Source organism: Lemur catta, chromosome 7 (assembly GCF_020740605.2).
Source record: "Lemur catta isolate mLemCat1 chromosome 7, mLemCat1.pri, whole genome shotgun sequence".
Taxonomy (NCBI): domain Eukaryota; kingdom Metazoa; phylum Chordata; class Mammalia; order Primates; family Lemuridae; genus Lemur; species Lemur catta.
Genome location: NC_059134.1, coordinates 100,281,353 through 100,302,466, shown reverse-complemented (window position 1 = coordinate 100,302,466; position 21,114 = coordinate 100,281,353). Strand labels below are relative to the sequence as shown.

Sequence of the window (21,114 nt, the reverse complement as noted above, 5' to 3'; positions counted from 1 at the left end):
CCCAAAGGTCCCAGCTCCCATCAGCAGGGCCCCCTGGTCCTAAGCACAGAGCTCCCCTTTGGGACTTGGTCTGCCTCCCATGGGCCCAACCCCTCCCCCAGTCTGAGGCTCACTGCAGTGTGACCGGCCCTCCTCGGCCACCAGCACTCCTTCTTTCTCCCTTTATTGCCTTTCTCTCTGTCCTTCACAATAACAGCTTCGCTTTTAGCAGAACACCGTCATCCTTGAGCCCCAGGCTTCTTGGCTATAGGGGGCTGTGGGGAGGGTGACCCCTTCCCCCTCCTCAGAAGGTGTAGGCCCCCACGAAGACGGTGAGTCTCAGTACAGAGCTGGCCCGGTAGCTCATGAGGGAGTTCATGGTGACCATCTCCAGATCTAGCACGTACTCCCGGGGGCCCGTCACCGGCCGGGCAAGGACCAGCATGGCGCTGACATTGTTGATTTGCTGCAGGAAACAGTGGGGGGGGGGTGGGGAGAGACAAATAGATTGTGTCAGCCTACAGTGCCTGGGCACTACCCCAGCATCACCTTCTGCCCAATGGCCAAGAGGTGGACAGACAGCCCTGGCCAGACTGTGACCTTGGGTTCTCATCCAGCTCTTTGACACCCTTGACATCTCTCTTGCACCCAGGCTCCTGCCATTGGGCATCTCCTGCTGGTGCTCTTCCCACCCTTTGCAGCTAGTTCTAACCAGGGTAACCGATGATTCAAGGCCAGGTGTGACATTTGGGAGTGGCAGGGCCTTTGACATGGAGGGAGTAGACTCCATTCAAAGAATTCAGTGAAAAAGAAAGAGCAAGCAATGATAACCAGACAAACCCCTTCCCATGTTGAATACAGCACAAGGACTGCGGGTTTACATCCCTCAGTGTGTGCCACACCTGGATCCCTCCCACCTTAAGCTGTGCCAGCAGACAGCTGGATTCTCTGACCCCAGGCCCCTGCACAGGTCTTTCATACCAGTCCCTTGTTTTTGGGGTGAAGAAACTAAGGTCAGAGAAGGGAAACCAGTACTGGGACCCAAACCCTAGTGTCCAAGTGCCTTGTTAGACTTGGATTTAACAAGGCATTTAACCTGTCCTTTATGCCATGGGAATTTGGCACACTCCTATCCTCCTACAGGATCCTGCCTCCAGGGGCGGAGCTTTGAGAAAAGAGGCGGGGCATGGTGGCATAGCCCAGTCTCCCCCAGAGGCTTCCTGGAATTCAATTTTAGATTATGCAGGTCAGTTGAGGGGTGTAGGTAGAAAGCGTTACCCTAATGTAGAAGTCCCCCTGTGAGTTTCCGGCACGGATCTGAAAGGCATTGTAGGCGCCAGGGTAGACAGAGGTCGCCTGGATCTGGAACACATCAGCGGGCACACTCCGCTCCGAGGTGATGGTCATGTAGCGGTGCACAATGGACGAAGGCTGCTCTCGACACAGGGGGTTGGAGGCTGGACAGAGGCAGCGGCTAGAGACCCCGAGATGGGGGACAGGAATGAGGTCCTTGTCCATCCCCCAAATTTCATCTACCCCAAAAGGAGGAATCCCAAAGGGATCTTCCCACTCCTGCTATAACAGTTTTTGCAGTTTGGTGAAGAAGGACAACTCCCATTTAGCCTTCAGGGGTACTGGCCAGTCCCAATAGACACCAGTCTGCCCCAAAGCCCTCTGGGAGTTGTAATTCCTTTGGGGGCCAGGCATCGAGTTGACTCACTTGTCAGACACCTGGACATAGGGCTCCACACAGCGGTTGGTGTCCACGCAGCGGTAGCCCCCATGGAAGTTGACACAGGTTTGGGCCTCAGAGCACTGGTGCACGCCTGACTCACACTCATCAATGTCTGTGCCAGCGGAGAGGGGCTGGAATCAGGGGCGTCAGGCCGCCAGCCCCTGACACCATCCACCCGACCCACCCCCGAAACCTGTACCTTGGCAGAGGCGTGTGGCCAGCAGCTGGTAGCCCTGCGGGCACTGGCAAGAGAAGCGGCCTGGCTCGTTGACGCAGCGGTACTGGCAGAGATAGCTGGAATAGCTGCACTCGTCAATGTCTGAGAAAGAGCGGGCATGAGCACCCTGGGCCAAGGGCAGTCCTCACAAATCAGTCCCACGTTAGGCTGAATGTAGCAGGGGACAGGGCTCAAAGAAAGATGGCCCCAGCACACAGACCTCTCTCTGCCCCAAGACGAAGAAAATACTAAATAAAAGCACTGGGAATCTAGAGGCTTGGGTGTGAATCCTACTGGCTGATCTTGGGGAACCTTATTTTCCCTATCAGTGAAGTGAACGGGTTAGATGAATCTCGAGGGCCCAGCCTGCTCTAGTTTTCAATAATTTGCCCAATTTCTGCAACCCACAATCAGCCCAAGCACCCAGTAGTCGCCGGCTGACTGAACTACCCAGGCATGAAACTTTTCTGCTCTCGTAACCCTTGTGCTGCCAGGTACCTATGAGGCCTTATTCTGGAGCAAAGCATAATGTAAACGGGGTACCTGGCAGTTCAGTGAGAAGGGTGGGCTTGAGCTTCGGTCCCATCTCATTCTAGCTACATGAACTTGGGCAAGTCAGTTAACCTCTCTTAGTTGAATAATAAAAGTCCCCATTTATCCAAGACTTCATGTGTATTTTTTGTGATCCTCCCAACAAATTTAGAGGGAGATATTAATGTCCTCATTTTGCAGAGGAAGGGAAAAAATCATCCTTACCTCCTAGGATTGTAGACAGGATTAAAGGAGGGCAAGTGTGTGAGGGAAGAAAGCTGCATAGGGTGGGTTCTCCGTACATGGTAGACCGCTTTAAAGCGCCGCTGTTTGAGACCTGATGAAGCCCATCTATTACACTGCCTCACTTAATCCTCACAACCCATTTACAAAAGAAACAAGAGTGACTTGCCCTAGTGCTGGGTTTGAATGTAGGTCAGCCCAACTCTCGGCACGAGTGGCACCCACATCCTTCTCGGTCTCCCCAGTGGGCTTCAGTAGGGACCTCATTGTTCCCCTCGGTGCCTTCCCCACCAGGCTGTGAGTGCCCGACAACCAGCGCTGGGCAGAGCACCCAGGGGTACGTGGGTGCAGAACACATGGTATCTGAAGGCATCAAATGGAGGACTATGTGGCAGGGACACAGCGTGATGGATGCAGGGCCTGGGTGACCAATGGAGGAGCACACAGCTGGGGTGGAACTCTCACCACTGCAGGAGAAGCCATCGCGGTGCAGCTCGTAGCCCTGGTGGCAGCGACACAGGAAGGTCCCATAGGAGTTGAAGCAGCGCTGCTCACATGGGGCCCCCATGTCACATTCGTTCACATCTGGGGGTGCCGGGAAAAACAGGAGGGGTGAAAGCGGAGGAGCAGCCCAGAGCCCCCACGCCTTCTCAGCTGGTCAGGAAAGGAGCTCCCCCACCTCACACCTCCCTGCCCAGGACCCAGGACCCAGGGGCCCGGCCTGGCCTAGCCTCACCCACACAGGAGCGGTTGTTGGGCCCCAGCTGGAATCCCGGCTCGCACTGGCAGCGAAAGGAGCCAGGCAGGTTCACGCAGCGGTGCTGGCAGTAGCGGTAGCGGCACTCGTCTATGTCTGGTAGAGGCAGGGAAAGGAGAGCAGGGGACAGAAGCCAGGTAGGCCTAAGCCGGCTGTGACTCAAGGCCTCACCACCCATAGTCCTGTGTGTGTCCAGGGAGCTGGACGGGGCCAGGTCAGCCAGGACACACCCCCAAACACATCCCCGTAGAGTCCTCTGTGTCTGATGACAGGAGGGCTGAGGTGGCAGGGGACTGGAGTGAAGGCTGCGGATGGGTTGCGATGGGCGTTAGGGTGAGAGCCAACCAGGGGCACAGCACAGGGACCAGAGAGGCTGCTCCCTGGACTCACCCACACACTCGGGCCCGATCTTGCGATAGCCATCAGGGCAGGTGCACTGGTAGGAGCCAGGCAAGTTATGGCAATCCTGGCTGGGGCGACAGTCATGCAGGGCCTGGGCACACTCGTCCACATCTGTGAGAGACATCACTCAGCCCTACCTGGGATCCCACCAGCCACCCAACACGACAGATGGATCCAGGACTTGGATTAGATCCTCTTGACAACACAAATAGCAGTTCAACCTGGAGCCCACAGGAAAGGCACTGCTACCTGTGACACCCCATGTCAGGCAGGCACAGGAAGCAAGGCCCTGTTCACACACCCCCAGCAACACTGATTCCTGGACTTTTCTTCCTCCAAGGCCTGTGGCTCCCAGAGGACTTAGGCTGGGAGGCAGAGCTCTTGCACTGTCTCCACAGCAACCGAGGGGAGGGTCCCAGGAGCTGGATGGGGCAGTGGAACACGAGCTGGGGCCACCTGTGGCAGGCCCCAAACAAAGTGGGGATCTGCATGAGGGTGTGCATGTCACAGTGGCCATGAGAAGCCACAGGCAGCTTTTGAGCCAGGAAGGAAGGTGAGAGGCCTGAGTTTTTAAGATGCTTAGAGAGAGGACTAGAAGCCTGGGCACCACAGTGACCTCCACTCACCCACGCAGCTCTCCTGATCGTTGGGCTCATAGCCTGGTGGACAGGGGTTGGGGTGTTGAGTGGGAGGCACCGGTGGCGGGGGCCCCTCGCCATGTAGGTCGTTGATGACGGCAGCTGAGCGGGGGAGGCACAAGTAGCCCCCGTAGTGGTTGATGCATTTCATTTCCCCCTTGCAGGCCTCAGGGATGGTCAGACACTCATTGACATCTGCAAAGAGGGGCCTGCTGGGCACAGCCAGTCTCCTGGCCGGCCCTGGAAGGAGTGGGAGGCAGGAGCCCCACTCGGCTTTCTCTAAGCTGTGGGGCCCAGGCAAAGCCTTCCCTCTCTGCTCAGCCAGCTAAGGGCCTGCCTGGGCTGGAGGTGGGGTGGTTGTTCCGACTGTGCTCTCATTCTCCTGCTTCCAAATGGGTCTCTACCTCTCCCTAAAGCCTTGGCCCTAGCTCAGCCCAACCCCGCAGACACTGCCCTCCCAGGCTGTGATGGGAACAAAGAGCTGGGCAAGAGAGGGATTCAAAGGTGTATGGGATCCAGCTCCTCTGGGGGTAGGGGCAGGCTTTCCTCGGTTTCTGGGAGAGGGAGGGGTCACCCCTAGTTGATCTGCCCCTAGAGAATCAGAGCTGGTCTCAGCTGGAGCAGGGCAGAGGACAGGCCACTGGGCTCCTGGTGCATCTCTTAAAGATGGGGTTGTCCTTGAGAAGCAGCAATCAATCCCTTCCCCGGCTCCTGGGGGTTGTTGGTCCCCCAGGCACACTCACCTCGGCAGTGCTGGCTGTCTGGGTCCCACTCATAGCCATCTGTGCATTCCTGGAAGGGAACCAGAGTGCCTAGTGGTCACCCTCAGGTCTCCTCCAACTAACCAGGCCAAGACCAGGGCCTGAGCCTGACCACCCTCCCTGCCTGCTCCAAACAATGGCCCCCAGCTGCTCTACCAACCAGAGGAGGGGAGAATCTTCCCCAGTAGCAGCCACCCCAGGATCCTGGTCTCTCCCTGCCCATCCTGTCCCAGGCCAGTGGCCCCATCGTCCCCACCGTGTAGCTGTCCGGCTCCTCGGAATCCTGGGGAGACGCTGTCCCCAAGAGCAAGAGCAGCAGCGCCCAGAGCAGTAGAGACCCGGGGAGGCAGGAGGCGAAGGGGAGCATCCTGGGGCTGGGACGTGGTGGACGGGGGTCAGGGGCTTCTGCCACTGCACTCCCGATCCTTGTCCCAGGACCCGGAGCCCCGCCGCTCAAGAGATGTTCGGGGCCCTGGAGCCTCCCAGGGCTAGAGGCCCACTCTGCTCCCAGGCCCACCCGCCCGGGGCCGCCCCGCCCCCGCCCGGTCCCCCAGCGGCGCAGGCCGAAGAGCTCGGGCCTCTGGGCTCTGCGCAGCCGCTGACTCGGCCGAGACTACGGCCCGAGCCCTCCCCCCACGGACGGCCACTCACTTGGGCCTGCGACGGCCCTGCGGCCCGCGGCTCCGGCGGCTCAGCTGGCTCGGGCAGTGCCTGCGGGCAGACGGACGGGCGGACGGCACAGCTCCCTGGACGCGCGGCCCCAGGAAGCGCCCCCCGCCCGCCCGCCTGCCGCGGCGCGGCCCACCCCGGCGCCTCCGCCCGCCCTTCGGCGGATTCCTGAGCCTGCGCCAGGGGGAGGGACCCCGACCCCCCGCTTCTCCGCCCCCGGCCAGCCGCAGGCCCCCACCCGGTCCCCCGCGGCGCCGCTCAGAGCCGCCTCCCGGCGCTGGGCCAGGGTCCCCCAGCGTTCGATCTTTGGGGCCGCTGACCTTGATGCCAGGCCCCCAGACTCACCCGGGGGACCCCACATCCTCACCAAAAATGTCATCCTGCGCGCCTAGCCCCTACCTAATCTGAGCCCCCACAATTTCAACCTATGCACCCACACCTTAATCCCAGAGCCCCCAGACTCCTATTCTGCACCTCCAAGATTGCACTGGACACCTACACTACCTAATCCTAGGGCCTCCAGGTCCTCACTCTACTCTGTCCAGAACTGTATTCTGTGCTCCCAGATCGTCACTCTAGACGGTCCCCAAACTTCACTCAGGGTCTCAAGACCCTCACCCAGGAACGAGACGCTCCCAGGCGCAGAGCTGTCCATCTCTCTCCCTTCTGCCCTCCACCCCCAGGGCCGTCTTCGGCTAATTGGTCCCTTCACGGCGGCACGGCCTCCCCCGCGCCCTCCATTCGCAAAGCACAATAGTTTGGGGGCAGGGGCGGTAGTTCACTTTTGGCCCAAAATGAATGGAAGCCCCTGAGAAAGAGGGCAGAGCCGAACTCCCGCGCGCAAGACGCCACGGTCCAGAGCCAACGCCTCCCCAACCCTCCTCTCACCCACGTCCCCCACCCAGTTTCCGCCTCCGCCCCCAAGTGGAGGGCGTGTCCCTGGGGGCGGGGTCTGGGCCGAGCAGGCTCCCAGGAAGGGGCGGGGCCTCGTTTTGCCCACGTCTCTGGGCGGGGCCAGACGGGAAGGGCTGCGTGTCAGGGATCCCCCGCCTGGGACCAGACTGGGAGCCGGAATGGCCAGGCCCTGCTTTTTTCTTCCCATCCCTGCTGATCCCCACAGTAGAGCCCATAGCGTGGTCCCGAGGGCGTGTGCCGAGTAGGGGATGTGCTGGTGGGTCCCCAGGTGAGCCCTTGGGGTTCCCGGTGAACTGCTGAGTATCTCCTCTCCACTCCCCTGCACCCCCAACACCACTGTCCTTCCCAGCCGTTGGGGCGAGGACTTAAAAAATAATACTCTTTAAAACCAAAAGGAAAGACAATAACAAGTGTTGACGAGGATATGGAGAAATGGGAACCCTCATAAGATGGTGCAGTCGCCTTGGAAAATGGTCTGGCAGTTCCTCAAAATGTTACCACATGACCCAGCAATTTCACTCCTAGGTATATACCCAAGAGAACTGGAAACATGTACACACACACACACAAATCTGTACACAGTGTTTATAGCAGTACTGTATATAACAGCCAAAATGAGAAACCACCAATGTCCATTAAGTGATGAATAAACAAATTGCAGTACATTAATGCAGTGAAATATTAGCCATAAAAAGGAAAGAACTGATACATTCTAGAACATGGATGAATCTTGAAAATATTACACTAAGTGAAAGAAGCTAGACACAAAAAGCCACACATTCCATTTATATGGAATACCCAGAATAGGCAAACCCTAGAGAGAAAGTAGGTTAACGGTTGCCAGGGGAAGCGGGAGTGGGGAGTGACCGCTAATGAGTATGGGATTTCTTTTGGGATGATGAAAATGTTCTGAAATTAGTAGTGATAGCTGCACAACTATGGAAATATACTAAAAACCACTGAATTGTACACTTTTAAAGGGTGAATTTTATGGTATGTGAATTATATCTCAATAAAGCTGTTATTTTTTAAAATAATGAAAATAGCTCCTGATTATTAAGATCTAACTGTTCTAGGCACTGGCGTGGGCCTCGTGCAATCTTCCTGCCAAGGCGGGGAAAGGGTGCTGCTATCACCCCACTTCACAGATGAGGGAGGCTAAGAGATCTGTCCCAGGTGCAACCAGAGTAGTGAGGGCAGGATTTGAGCTCATGTCCATTGACTCCAAGACTCTCTGGGCTTTTTGCCCATATAAAGAGTGTTAAAGACCCACCATATGAACCCCTACTCTGTGCCAGCCAGGGTAGTTGGTGCTCCAATAAATGTCATTCCACTCAAGCCCTACCACAAGAATTGTCATGGCCAATTAGAGATGAGGGACTGAGGCCCAGAGGGGAATGTCTTAATGTACAGTTGATGACTCAAATTTGGACCTGAACCTCCATCTTTGCACTATTAGGCCCAAATGAGCCTGCCACTTGGAGTTGCCTCCTCAGAACAATTCTTCCAACCTCTGCGACCCTACAGACTTTCCCTGCCTCCACCCGCTTTGCTTTGGGTCCCTCTTAGAGCTTATCTTGGTAGGTGTCTCTCTCCTACCAAGTAGTGACTCCCACCCAGGCATTGAGACCCCTGGGCCCACACAGTGCAGCCCTCACTGGGCGCCAACCAGGATCTGCATGAGCAAGTGGGGGGATTTCATTCATTCATTCAACAAATATTTATTTATTTATTTTGAGACAGAGTCTCACTCTGTTGCCCGGGCTAGAGTGCCATGGCGTCAAGCTCACAGCAACCTCAAACTCCTGGGCTCAAGCGATCCTTCTGCCTGAGCTTTCTAAGTAGCTGGGACTACAGGCATGTGCCACCATGCCTGGCTAATTTTTTTCCTATATGTATTTTTAGCTGTCTAGATAATTTCTTTCTATTTTTAGTAGAGATGGGGTCTCGTTCTTGCTCAGGCTGGTCTCAAACTCCTGACCTTGAGCACCTCCCACCTCAGCCTCCCAGAGCAACAAATATTTATTAAGTGGCCACTGTGGACCAGATGCTGTGCTAGGGGACATGGCACTGAGCAACACAGAGCAAAACCTCCCAGCCTCGTGGAGCTCCACTCAAGGTAGGGAAGGAAAGGATCAAAGAGGAAGGCCACCCAGCCCACACCCTCAGCCCCTCCCCCTCTTGGCCTCCTCCATCCCCACCACCACAACAGGTAGGTTGTATGCCACCCCCTTTTGGTGCCCACCCTGGGACCTCCAGCTCTGAGGGCTGATTTGGGGCTGTACTCATAGGTCATACACAGGACAAGACCAGCCTCAGGCCCGTAACTGGGCTCCAAAACCACGGGGCCATGCGCCACTCTGGGGATGGCCTGAGCACTGCATTTTAACAAAGGCAGTGCCACTCTTCAGAGGAGTCCCTTGGCTTCCTGTCTGGGGGAGTGGAATGAAATGGAGCCAACTAGAGCCTCACAACCCTGGGAAGAGTCCCAATGAGATGAGGCAGTGAGCATGTAAACAAATAAACCAGAGCCCTCCTCTCTTCCCCTCCTCCTCCCACCCCAGTGGAACCCTAGAAAGCCAGCTTTTCACACCCCTCTGGTCTTGGGTGCAGGTTCTCAGCCTGGGGGCCCATCCAGGAGGGCCCCAGCCCAAGGACCCACTTAAGACTGAGGCAGCAGTAACAGGTGTTAATGCCACCACCCAGCCCTTGACCTCATAGGCTTTGGCCTTGCTCTGTCTGCAACACCCACTCTGTTAGCTTTCTGCCTCCTCATCCCCAGACTGGCAGGGATGAGGAACAGGAGGCAGTAGCTGCTACTTAATGTCCCCTGGCCCCTGCACTTTCCTGATTAAAACCCATGGCAATCAATTTTCAGTCAATAAACACCCATCGAGCCCACTCCGTCCCTGGCCCTGTCCTGGGCACTGAGGACACAGATGAATCAGACTCCTGGCATGGTTGGGAGGCAGATGCCAAGCGGGCGGGCACAGGTGCAGCAGGGGCAGAGGGGCTGTGAGAGGTTACACCAGAGGCTGGGGGAGCAGGGAAGATTTCTTGAGGGAGGTGGCTGTTGAGCTGAGCTTCACAGGATGAGCAGGTGCGGTTCCCCAGAGGGCACTGAGCACCCTCCATCCCACCTAGTCGTCAGGGGCCTGTGGCTCCTAAAGACCTTGGACTTCTCTGTAATGGCACTGATGTCTGTATATTGTCACTGTCCACTTCAGATCTATCTCCTCCTATCTATCCCTTAAGGACAGATTCATCTCCGTATCCCTAGAATTGCCCAGAACAGTGTGGGCCCAGAGCCTCTGTTGAATAAAGAAAAAGAAGTGGGGTGAGGAATAGGCAGGGAGGCAGGTGGAGGGGATGAAAGCCTGAGGCAGCCCAAGTGCTCTAGGGGTCCCCCTCCCGAGCCTGGTTTCCCCTTCGTAGTTCCTCCAGCTCCGCCCTCTCCCCCTCCAGCTTGATCTATACAACTTCCTGCCTCCGGCACCAGGGCTGAACCACCATGGCACGAACTGCTCCCCTCTCCTGCCTCCTGGCCCTGTTGGTGGCAGGCGTAGCCCAAGGCATCAGGGGCTCCCTTAGGGCCCAGGTAAGTGCTGTCAACCTGCCCCCCATGCCCTCACCTGTGCCAGCCCCACGGCTGGGGTCACCCCTAACAAACAGCAGCCTAGTCATTCCTATTTCTTACAGTGAGCAACTGAGGCTGGAGAGGTGGGTGACGTGCCCAAGCCCACATGGGGACAGAGAGAAGACTGACTCCTTAGCCCAGTCCTGGCATGGCTGGGAGCTAACTGGGGTCCCAGCAATGATTCCTCCATCCACTGCCCCCTTTCCACCCTTGCTTCCTTGCCAGGACCCAGGTCCCCAGCCGCTGGAGCTGAAAGAGGTCTTCAAGTTGTTCCAAGTCCAGTTCAACCGGAGTTACTCGAACCCAGCAGGTATCACGGGGCACGTACATCTCCAGTCTGATGCCCTCCCCCCATTTAATAGATAAAGAAATCAAGGCTCAGGGTGGGGAATAGTTCTGGCCAAGGCAACTCAGCAGGACCGTGGCAGGGCTTGGGGGAGCACTCCCTGGTTTCCCAAATGGACGTGTGGGGACAGATCGTTCTTTGCTAGGAACATGGAGGGCAAGGGGCAGCTGTTGGGAGCCTGCCCTAGTCCTAGAGGGTCTCTTGGCCCCATAGCCGCTCCCCTGTGATTCCAGACAGTGGGTGCGGGACCACCATCTAGTCATGTGTTTATTCAGCAAACACCCAAGATACCAATTTTGTCCCCATGTTGGGGCCTCCCTCTCTGCCCCCATGAACTGCCAGCCCTACAGTCTTCTCTTCCGTAGGGGGCTTTTAGCCCAAGCTGCCTGTGCCCCATCCTCCCCACCTGTGGTCAGAGGTGTGAGGAGGCAGAGGTGGGCTGACAGGAAGCCGGTCTGCAGCCACCCGCCTTTTCCTTCCGAGTCACTCTGCCTCGGACCCCTTGCTTGGCTTTTCTGCACTATGAGCAGAGATACCCCACTTGCTGCCTCTGGGGAAAACCTGACTGTTGGTCAGCTGCGTAACCACTTCCTTGGCCTAGGTGTTTGTGTGGGGCCTTGTGGCTACAGCAGTGGAGCTGGTGCCCACCTGGGTGGGTGGGAGGGAGGATGCGCAGCCAATGGCAACTTCCTGCCCCCGGGGGCCTGGAAACTGGCCTAGGAGGACTCCCTCTTGATCCAGAGTATGCTCGCCGCCTGGACATCTTTGCTCACAACCTGGCCCAGGCCCAACGGCTGCAGGAGGAGGACTTGGGCACAGCTGAGTTTGGGGTGACTCCATTCAGTGACCTCACAGGTACTAGAGACCCTCCTGGCCCACAGGGTGGGGGGGGAAGCAGAGTATCCTGCAGGGATGCTGGCAGACAGGCCATGCAGACTTTCCACTTTCACTGCCTAGGGAGGGACCCTGAGAACCAGAGGCCCGGGTGCTTACCCCAAACAGCCAACCACAGGGGCAGAAATACTGCAGACCTGTGTTCCAGCCCAGCTCAGGGGCTAAGGGCAGCAGGTAGAGGGGATGCCCCCCAGCAAGGAACTTGACCCCTCTTTAGGCCTCAGTATCCTTGCCTTGCTGCCTCCCAAGGTATTACAGGGACCCAAATAGGATGTGGTCGGTTGGAGTGGGAGAGGCAGAATACAAAGAAGGGGCCAAAACTGTGACCTTGGTGGTTCTGTCTGTCCCCCAGAGGAGGAGTTTGGCCAGATCTATGGGCATCAGAGGGCAGCTGGAGAGGTGCCCAGCGTGGGCAGAAAGGTAGGATCTGAAGAGCAGGGGGAGCCAGAGCCCCCGGCCTGTGACTGGAGGAATATGGCTAACGTCATCTCACCCATCCAGAACCAGGTGCCTGCCCCAGCCGGGCCTAATCCTGCCAAGTGGTGGGAGGAGGCGGGTATGCCCTGCACACCTTATCTGCCTCTACCCTCTTGCTCACTAGGAAAACTGCAACTGCTGCTGGGCCATGGCAGCAGCGGGCAACATTGAAGCCCTGTGGGGCATCACATACAAAGCCCCTGTGGAAGTCTCTGTGCAGGGTAGGGCTGGGCAAGGACACATGTGGGATGCGGGGGAGGGCTAGGGCCTGTTCTCTCATACTGTCCCTTCTTACACCAGAGCTGCTCGATTGTGGCCGCTGTGGGGATGGCTGCCAGGGTGGCTTTGTCTGGGATGCATTTGTAACTGTCCTCAACAACAGTGAGTACCCACAGCTCTGGGCAGCTGCAGGGGTGGGGGGCTGTTCAGCAGCGGAGCCTCCTCCCTCATCCTGCTTATCTCCAGGCGGGCTGGCCAGTGCACAGGACTACCCATTCCAGGGCCACATCAAAAACCACAAGTGCCAGGCCAAGAAGTACAAGAAGGTGGCCTGGATCCAGGATTTCATCATGCTGCAGGACAATGAGCAGAGTGCGGCAGGGCGACACATAGGCGGGGGTGATGGGGACAGACACCAGGGCAGGGGCGGACACATGGGTCTACAGACAAAGATGGGGGGTTGAGGGAGGGGGGAGGGGTAAAGGGTGCAGATTGACAAGCCATATGCCTAGAGCAGGGGCCACAGGGCAGGCAGGGCCTGATGGCACCTTCCACCCCAGGAATTGCCCAGTACCTCGCCACCCACGGCCCCATTACCGTGACCATCAACATGAAGCTACTGAGGGTAAGATGAGGTAGGGAATGCGGGGAGGAGCACATAGGGGAGTTGGCCCCAGACTCAGCTCCTCTGCCCCCACGCCCTGCAGCATTACCAGAAAGGTGTGATCAAGGCCACACCCGCCACCTGTGACCCCCAGCATGTGGATCATTCTGTCCTGCTGGTGGGTTTTGGCAGGGACCAGCGAGAGGAGGGGATAGGGGCAGAGACAGTCGCGCCCCAGTCGCGCCCTCGCCGTTCCATCCCATACTGGATCCTAAAAAACTCCTGGGGGGCCCACTGGGGAGAGAAGGTGAGTGTGATCTACTGGGGAAGGGCAGGACAGGCCTCTCCCCACCTTCCAGCCCTGACATCCCCTAATTTCCTAGGGCTATTTCCGGCTGCACCGAGGGAACAACACTTGCGGCATCACCAAGTACCCACTCACTGCCCGCGTGGGCCAACCAGTTAGAAAACGCCGGATCTCCTGTCCCCCCTGAGCCCGCCCAGCCTCCCTGCAGCTGTCTCCTGCTATGCCTGCTGCCGCTTCACCAGCCCCACCACAAGGTTTTGCCCACGCTCCCAATCTTCTCAATATGGCTTGAATAAACCAAGACAAGACCCCTGGCTTCTGAGTGGACTCAGCTGGGGAGGGGAGATGCTGGATGGGTCGAGCGCAGACACCATTCCCTGATCTGTCTCAGTCCCCGTGGGTGGACGGACACATACATCCTTGTACATGGACACCAGGGCATTCAGAGACATACACATGCACACCTGCTACACCTCCACAGCCTCCTCCCTCTGCAGACAGGATCATTCTCCAAACTCATGGCAACTTTATTGTCAGCACGGGCAGGGTGGTGGGAGAGGGGCTTCAGTCATGATAGAGGCGCAGGAGGCAGCCACGGAGGGTGCCCATGTAGCGGTCCCAGAGGGCCTGGTGCCTGTAATGACAACAGCAACAGTGAAACAGTGACAGCTGCTGTTTACTCCATACTCAGCATGTCTGAGACACTGCTCTGAATGCTTTCTATCCCTTAATTCATTCAGTCCTCATAAAATTCTTATGATTCTTCTAATTATTATCCCCAGTTCACATATGAGGAAACTGAAGCATAGAGAGGTTAAGTAACCTGTCCAAGATCACACAGCTTCTAAGCCAGGACTTGGGTCCACAGAGACTTCCAACCCCAGCATAGCAGAATGGGCAGCCCTGAGACTGCAGGAGGGCTAGACCCAGCAGCTGGTTGGCTGGGTCAAGGCCAAGCTGGACAGAACAGTGTTTCTCACCGGAAGCCATCCAGGGAGTGGACAGATGCTGAATACTGATTCAGGAAGAGCCGCACGTCATTCAGTGGCCAGTGGTCAGAGCGGCAGGGTTCCACGAACTGTGGGACCAAGGGAATATTTAGCACCAGTACAGCCTGGGGACAGTCAGGTTGGGGATCATAGGGGCCGAGGGCAGCACCACTCACCTTCTCCACGAGGTCCACAAACAGGTCTCTGACATCCTTATTGTGGGTCAGCTTGGCAGCTACATTCACCAGCCCCCGGGACAGGTTCTGTGAGGCAGGGATCCTGGGAGTTCTGCCTTCTGCCCCAGAAGCTGGGGGCTGAGCACAGAAGCTGGGGGAGGGACAAGCTCCTCCCCAAATCTATCTGCCTCCCTCAATCAACCAAGTCCCCGTTGTTTATGAGTTTGTTCCCCCTCACAGGCCGGCAGAGTGCGGCAGCGCCACCTGCCGGTCAATCTGGGGCAGGCGCAGAGATGCCAGGCAGGGGTAGTACACTGGAGGCTGAAGGTGCCCCAAGGGACAGAGGCTAGATGGGGCCACAGACCTTGAAGTTGGCTTCCATCTCAGAGAAGACGCCAAGCTTTCCCCGGAGAGCAGTGCACACCAAGCTGCAGGGATACAAGGTCACACCTAGAGCCAGCTGAGCCCCTATTTCAAGCCCTGCCCCATGGATCCCCCAAGATCACCTCTTGTGCAGGTCCAGAAGGTCCTTGTCAGCCACTAGCACCTTGAGCTCCTTCAAATCCTGGAGAAATTCCTTGTCTAAGTCCATGTCCATGTCATCCATCTGGGAGTCTGAGTGAGGCCCACAGAGGGAGTTGGGGTGGGTGACAGAAACCCCTCCCATGACACCCTGAGCCTTCCTCACCTGCCACCTCATTGCACCCCACGGGATAGAAGAGGAAACAGAGTCTCTGAGAGGTGGAGTGACATGCCCCAGGCACTGAGCTCTTTGTCTGCAGACAGGAGTGTGTGGGAAAATGGACTATGAGCAAAGGTGGCCTGGGTGGGGGCACTGACCAGAAAAAGACGCTGGGAACTGGGGGCCCGCAGGAGAAACTGCTAGGGGGGAACCAGGCCCTGAGAGGATAGGGAGGCGTCCGGGCACCTGGGTCAGTGGGGGCCTCACCGACGGCTCCAAGGGTCCAGTTCTGGATCATGAGCTCAGCACAGAAGGCAAAGTCGCCAAAGCTCAGATACTGCAGTTTTTTTTTCCCTGTCTCAAAGCGGTTGTTGGCAAAGAAAACGATGGCTGCATAGTCCCTACAGGGAGGGGAGTGGGGGGGTCTTCTCAGGTCTTAAAATTCCTTCTTAGCAAACAGCTCCCACCTGCACCCTCAGCTGGGCATTTGAGTCCTGGCCTCTCTCTGCCCTAGGTCACTGTGTGATATGTTTCAAGTCACTTCTCTATGGGCCTCCTCATCTGTGAGAAGATAAGTTTCCAGCCCAAGTTTCCTAAGGGATACAGTGGGAGATCACACGAGTAATAGCTACCATTTACTGAGTACTTCCTAAGTGCCACAGGTCAAGCCATGGGCTTTACACGTGGCACTACACAATAGCCCAACTGGAAATGGCTGGACTGGGATTTGAACCCAGGTCAGTCTGATTCAAAGTACAGACTAGAAATGAGATAACCATATCCCCACAGTAGCCAGGAGGTCAAGAGGGTTGTAGTGGGGAAGGTAGACCAGCCTCAGGGCCCAGGGAAGGAGTGTGCAAGAGGGGGAGATGGGTGGCCATTCACCTGGCCAACCGGTCGGAGAGCAGGAAGTGTTGCTGAATGTTATCCACCAGGGAGCCCCGCATTTCTTCCACCACCTTGAAGACTCGCTTGAAGTTGTCAAACTGCAGCACAATTAGACAGGGAGGGAGAACTGGTCAGAGGGTGCTCACACAATAAATTGTTTATTGAACATCCCTCTCTCACTTATTTGCCTATCCAGTCAGCAGATAGCGCTTTAGCATTTGTTTTTCCTTCAACCAACTATTAGTTATTTGTACCTGTTATCAATTCAACAAATGTTTATCAGCTTTTGCCATCTTGCCTTGGATAAATGTTTGCTCACTCCATCTCTATCTCTAAATGCAACTCCATTTTAGCACCATGTTCTCCGGATCTTCAGGAGCTTGAGCCGGAAATGACACTCCTGGCTAGGCTCCAGGGACTCAAAAATGAGCAAATGCTAATCCATCCACAGGGAGCTCACAGGAGACACAGAAGAAAGGCATCAAAGGCCCAGAAAGGTTACTTCTCCCTGGCACCACCAAAAAGGCTTGTGGAAAACGTGGCATCTCACCTCCTGCCTTGGATTTCAAGGGGTAAATATGGCCAAGAACAGTACCCTCCAGGTAGAAGCGACATGAGCCAAAGAAAGCCTGGGGCTGGAGAAATGCAAGCCTAAAGAGGTCTGCAGGGACAGTCTGAAGGTCAAGGCCAAGGAATGCAGCTGCTATCCAGGAGGAAATGCAGAAATGGGAGCCAATGAAAGTTTATGAGCAGGGAAAGCCATGGTCAGATGTGGGCTTCTGAAAGGCCACTCTGGCCACAGGGCATGTGATGACTTAGAAGGGGCAAAAAGCAGGGAGAAGAGACTAGGTATGAAGTTGCTGCTACAATCAGAGGCTGGAGCTGGGGCAGTGGCCAAACAGATGGAGTGAAGGGGTGGACTGTAAATGGGGTGCTGTGTGTGTGTGGGTGGAGTGCCCACCTGTCTCCGGCAGCTCTTGAGGGTGATGCCTGTTTTGGTGCTGATGTCGTCCAGGTCTTTCTTGGTGCCCTTGGACAGCTTCTTGCCCAGCACCTCCCGAACAAAGGCCTCGTCAAAGGCGTAGTACCTTGTGGAGGCAGAGGACGCCACTGACCCTTCATAAAGAAGGGGAAGGGGGACTTGGCAGGGCCTGGATCTGGCCCCTTCTGCTCTCCACTTTCTGAGTGCCTGGGTAAGTTCTGTCCCTCCCTGAGCCTCGGTTTTGGCCTGCAAAATGGGTATACAGTCAGACTGGTTGGCATCTCCACCATCCCACCAGGTGAGCACCTCTCAATGAGCAGCGCCTGCCGGGAGGGCGGGATCTGGAAGATGAGCTGGTGCAGTAGCTTGGGCGGTGCATGCAGCAGGCGCTCGAGCATGTGGAAGGTACGGTAGTGGTCCATGGTGTCGCTCTGCAGCACCGCTGCCGTGGCGCCCGTCTGCTCCAGGATTCCTGAACGCACCCGCAGGGCCACCGCATCGCTCACTGGGGAGTGAGAGCTAGTATCAGGACCTGCCCCGCAGACCCAGAGGCCCTCCAGGGATTCCAGCCCCGACCCAGCTGCCTGCCCACTTCGCCAAAAGGATGCCCAAGTCCTGGCCCCGCCCCCTCTCCCATCCAAAACAACCGCTTCGTCCGACGAGCTCCCCCCGACGGCCCCTCACAGACCCGAGTAACCATCCAGCCAGAGGCGATATACGTCCTCGTCTATAAGGGTCGTGTTCCCCACGAAGATGTCCAGCTCGCTGGTCATGGCGACGCCCGGGGCCAGAGCGCCCCGAGTAGGAGCAAGCACTGCCCGGGAAGGGCGCGCCGCCGCTGGGCCACTTCCGGGAGCATCGAGATTCCGCTCCGGGCACCCGGAGCCAGCGGTGGACCACTTCCGGGATAGAGGCGGAGTGGGGGCGGGGGCGGCGAGGGAAGAGGCGGAGGCCTGGGCGGTGGAGTAGCCCCTCCTCCCTCAGGGAGGGGGAGTCCCAGGCTCACCCATCCGCCCTACCCCACCCCACCCCCGCAGCCGTTTGCAGGGGGGCGACCGGAGTGCCTCCCCTGCCCCAGCAGCCTCTCCCCTCACTTCCTCCTGTTTTTTCTACCACCTTCTCTGCCCTTTTCGGAGCTTCCCAACTTAGACCTGTTTACTAAACTTAGGGGTTTCATGCTCTAGCCTGTATCTCTTCTCTAAGAAAGGGATGCATGACCTGACTTCCAGGGGCTCTTGCTGGAGGCCCCTCTGTCCATCCTGATATTGAGCACTTCTGGCCCTGGAGCACCGCTCCCACTATGGTTTTAGCCGCACCCCTACCCTCACACAAGCTAATGACCTCTCTTATTTAGCCCCTCAGAGCTCTGCCTGGAACTCCACATCCGGAGGGGTCGCCTGTCTGCCAAGTCTCTTCATGCTGTTTTCCCATAATCCCCTCAAAAGCTCAACGTATTCCAGACAGATCTCGCTCTCCCCAATCTGTTTCTTTCCTGCGTTCGTATCTCAGTGACAGCCCCAACATCCACCCAGTTCTCATACTAGAAACCTGCGCTTTCTCCCAGACTCCTCTCTCCCCACATTCAGTTCCGGTGATTTGCCTCCTGAATGTTAGTATCTGTTTGTCCTCTCCACTCCCACCAACCCTGCCCCAGCGCAGTCTTTCTGCATAGCTCTCCTTGATCATTGACACAGTGTTTTTAATCTTCTTGCCTGCAACCTCTCCTCCCAGGGTCCATCCCACACAGAGCAGGCTGAACAATTTTGTTTAACGCATATTTTAAAATGTTACTCCCCTGCTTAAAATCCTTACTGGCTTTTGGAAACGCTCCAGCCTAGTATTGAAACCTCTTAAGAATTTGGCTTCTGCCTACTCTTGAAGCCTCCCTCCCTCTCTTACCACGTTTCTCCACACATCCGCCTTTCAAAAAATATCAAGCTACCCTCATTATTCCTGAAGCAGCTCTTTCTGGTGCCAGTGTCTTTCACCATGCTTATCTCCCTGAAATAGCTCTCTCTTTACTTGGCAAAGTCATATGCATCTACCAGAGCCCCTCAGATATCACGTTTTCGGGGAAACCTTTTGGGGTTATCTCAGACCATACTCCTCTCCTCCATTTGCTTCTGGTTTAACACAACCTATGTCTCCTGCCAGATTGCAACCTCTGTGAGGACAGGCTCAGGACCTTGGTTAAATTTATTTCTGCATGGGCCTTGCACACAATAAAGGTTTATTGAACAAACGAATCTCTTGTATGTCCCTCCCCCCAGGCAAGAAACGCTCCCTGGGAGGGAGAGTAGGCGAATAGTGAGCTACGACGTTTTAACTCAGGGTTCTGAGGAGTTAGGAGCGATGCTTAGCGAGCCGAGACTCTCGAGTTGAATGAACCAAAGGTAAGAGGGGCTGGAAAGGAATCCGCCTGAGTTCTGTCGGGGATGGGCAGGAGTCGGGCCGACAGACGAGTGCTGGATCTCAGCGGAGCCGAGAGCCCTAGGCTCGAGCTTGAGGAGATCTGGAACTTGGAGGTAGGAAGCGCCTATCTGGGGGTTGAGACCGGTGCGGAGGACGATGACGCCAGAGTCCCTTTTTTTCGAGGGTCAGCGACACTGAGGTCTGGAATGGGGCGGGAACCGGCTCTAGTGCTCGGGCCCCGCCCCTTTCCAGGGAGGCTTCTCCGGATTGGCTGTCTTTCCGCAACGTCATGCGGCCCCGCCCCGGCGCGCGCCCCGCCGCGTGCCCACCCCCGGTGGCTGCTGCAGCCTACGTTGCCTCCGCCACTGCCTGACGCCCGCGGAGCCCGAGCCCGAGCCCGAGCCTGAGCGGCGCTGGGCCCGACGTGGGGCTCCTGGGCCGCGGCGGCGGGCGGGCGATGCTCCAGCGGCCTGACCAGCCATGGAGGCCGAGGCAGGAGGCCTGGAGGAGCTGACGGATGAGGAGATGGCGGCGCTGGGCAAGGAGGAGCTGGTGCGGCGCTTGCGGCGGGAGGAGGCGGCGCGCCTGGCGGCTCTGGTGCAGCGCGGCCGCCTCATGCAGGAGGTGAATCGGCAGCTGCAGGGTCACCTGGGCGAGATCCGCGAGCTCAAGCAGCTCAACCGGCGCCTGCAGGCAGAGAACCGCGAGCTGCGCGACCTCTGCTGTTTCCTGGACTCGGAGCGCCAGCGCGGGCGGCGCGCCGCGCGCCAGTGGCAGCTTTTCGGGACCCAGGCATCCCGGGCCGTGCGCGAGGACCTGGGCGGCTGTTGGCAGAAGCTGGCCGAGCTGGAGGGCCGCCAGGAGGAGCTGCTGCGGGAGAACCTGGCGCTTAAGGAGCTCTGCCTGGCGCTGGGGGAGGAATGGGGCCCCCGCGGGGGCACCGGCGGCGCTGGGGGCTCAGGCGCCGGGCCAACACCCGAGCTCGCCCTGCCCCCCTGCGGGCCCCGCGACCTAGGCGATGGAAGCTCCAGCACCGGCAGCGTGGGCAGTCCGGATCAGTTGCCCCTGGCCTGCTCCCCCGATGACTGAGGGCGCTGCTTCCTCCACGCCAACGCCCACCCGGATTGCTCCCGGAGCTCTGGGACTGCGATGAACCTCGGGACCTGGACGCCGTCCTGGCTGCGCACGAGGGGCCACTGGCGTGGACTAAGAAACCCTGAAACCGAGGAGAGCCCCTCGCTCTCGCTGGCGGGGCAGCAGGGGGACTGGAGGCTGGAGCAGATGGACTTGCTGGGGGTTGGGTGAGGGCTAATAAACTGGGACGGAAGCGGAGCCCGAGCCTGGGCAGAGTCTGTTTGGTACTGTTGGTACTGTCGGGGTTGGGGTCGAGGGTGGGGACGCTGAGATGGGGTACCCTTCCCATCCGAAGGACTGCATAACTAATGACTCCCCCATTACCTCGAGCCTGGGATAGGATGCGAGGTGGTGGTAAACCACTGACTTCTCCGGTCGGGCGCCGGAACAAGCCATAATCCGGCCCCCGAAGTGGCTCCAGTTCCCTTCCAGGCTCCTTCCTGTCCAAGACAATGGGGCAGGAAGCAGGTGTTGGGAACCTAGAACCCACTCGTCCGCCTTCTCTGAGGCGGGAACGGGG

General features: G+C 57.5%; 4 protein-coding genes across 9 annotated transcripts; 2 read left to right on the top strand and 2 right to left on the bottom strand.

Annotated features, from left to right (window-relative positions):
• Nucleotides 1-147: 147 nt before the first annotated feature.
• Nucleotides 148-6,813, bottom strand: EFEMP2 (EGF containing fibulin extracellular matrix protein 2). Of its 3 annotated transcripts, none has more exons than XM_045555906.1 (12): nt 6,278-6,813; nt 5,915-5,974; nt 5,520-5,637; nt 5,246-5,294; nt 4,491-4,697; nt 3,853-3,975; nt 3,442-3,558; nt 3,171-3,290; nt 1,914-2,033; nt 1,700-1,826; nt 1,258-1,453; nt 148-445 (listed from the first exon to the last, which is right to left on the bottom strand). In XM_045555906.1, the coding sequence occupies exons 3-12, from the start codon at nt 5,628-5,630 to the stop codon at nt 284-286; spliced, it is 1,332 nt and encodes a 443-aa protein (XP_045411862.1). In that variant the 5' UTR covers nt 5,631-5,637; nt 5,915-5,974; nt 6,278-6,813; the 3' UTR covers nt 148-283. The 3 variants fall into 3 exon arrangements, with proteins under 3 accessions (XP_045411862.1, XP_045411864.1, XP_045411863.1); XM_045555908.1 differs by having other exon boundaries at nt 6,551-6,565; XM_045555907.1 differs by lacking the exons at nt 5,520-5,637; nt 5,915-5,974 and having other exon boundaries at nt 6,551-6,811.
• Nucleotides 6,814-10,329: 3,516 nt separating this feature from the next.
• Nucleotides 10,330-13,639, top strand: CTSW (cathepsin W). 3 transcript variants are annotated; one of them, XM_045555935.1, is made up of 10 exons: nt 10,330-10,445; nt 10,710-10,794; nt 11,572-11,685; nt 12,077-12,231; nt 12,326-12,422; nt 12,502-12,582; nt 12,667-12,792; nt 12,981-13,045; nt 13,128-13,331; nt 13,408-13,639. In XM_045555935.1, exons 1-10 carry the CDS (start codon nt 10,359-10,361, stop codon nt 13,516-13,518), a joined length of 1,125 nt encoding a protein of 374 aa, XP_045411891.1. In that variant the 5' UTR covers nt 10,330-10,358; the 3' UTR covers nt 13,519-13,639. The 3 variants fall into 3 exon arrangements, with proteins under 3 accessions (XP_045411891.1, XP_045411892.1, XP_045411890.1); XM_045555936.1 differs by having other exon boundaries at nt 11,551-11,685; nt 13,217-13,331; XM_045555934.1 differs by having other exon boundaries at nt 11,551-11,685.
• Nucleotides 13,640-13,840: 201 nt separating this feature from the next.
• LOC123641308 (FGF1 intracellular binding protein) lies at nt 13,841-17,933 on the bottom strand. Of its 2 annotated transcripts, none has more exons than XM_045555937.1 (10): nt 17,737-17,933; nt 17,355-17,553; nt 17,028-17,154; nt 16,064-16,164; nt 15,425-15,579; nt 15,003-15,111; nt 14,861-14,924; nt 14,497-14,583; nt 14,312-14,409; nt 13,841-13,965 (listed from the first exon to the last, which is right to left on the bottom strand). In XM_045555937.1, the coding sequence occupies exons 1-10, from the start codon at nt 17,819-17,821 to the stop codon at nt 13,896-13,898; spliced, it is 1,095 nt and encodes a 364-aa protein (XP_045411893.1). In that variant the 5' UTR covers nt 17,822-17,933; the 3' UTR covers nt 13,841-13,895. The 2 variants fall into 2 exon arrangements, with proteins under 2 accessions (XP_045411893.1, XP_045411894.1); XM_045555938.1 differs by having other exon boundaries at nt 15,446-15,579.
• A 1,847-nt stretch (nt 17,934-19,780) lies between these two features.
• Nucleotides 19,781-20,792, top strand: CCDC85B (coiled-coil domain containing 85B). Its single transcript, XM_045555965.1, has one exon. It carries the CDS (start codon nt 19,941-19,943, stop codon nt 20,547-20,549), a length of 609 nt encoding a protein of 202 aa, XP_045411921.1. The 5' UTR covers nt 19,781-19,940; the 3' UTR covers nt 20,550-20,792.
• The last annotated feature ends 322 nt before the right edge of the window (nt 20,793-21,114 follow it).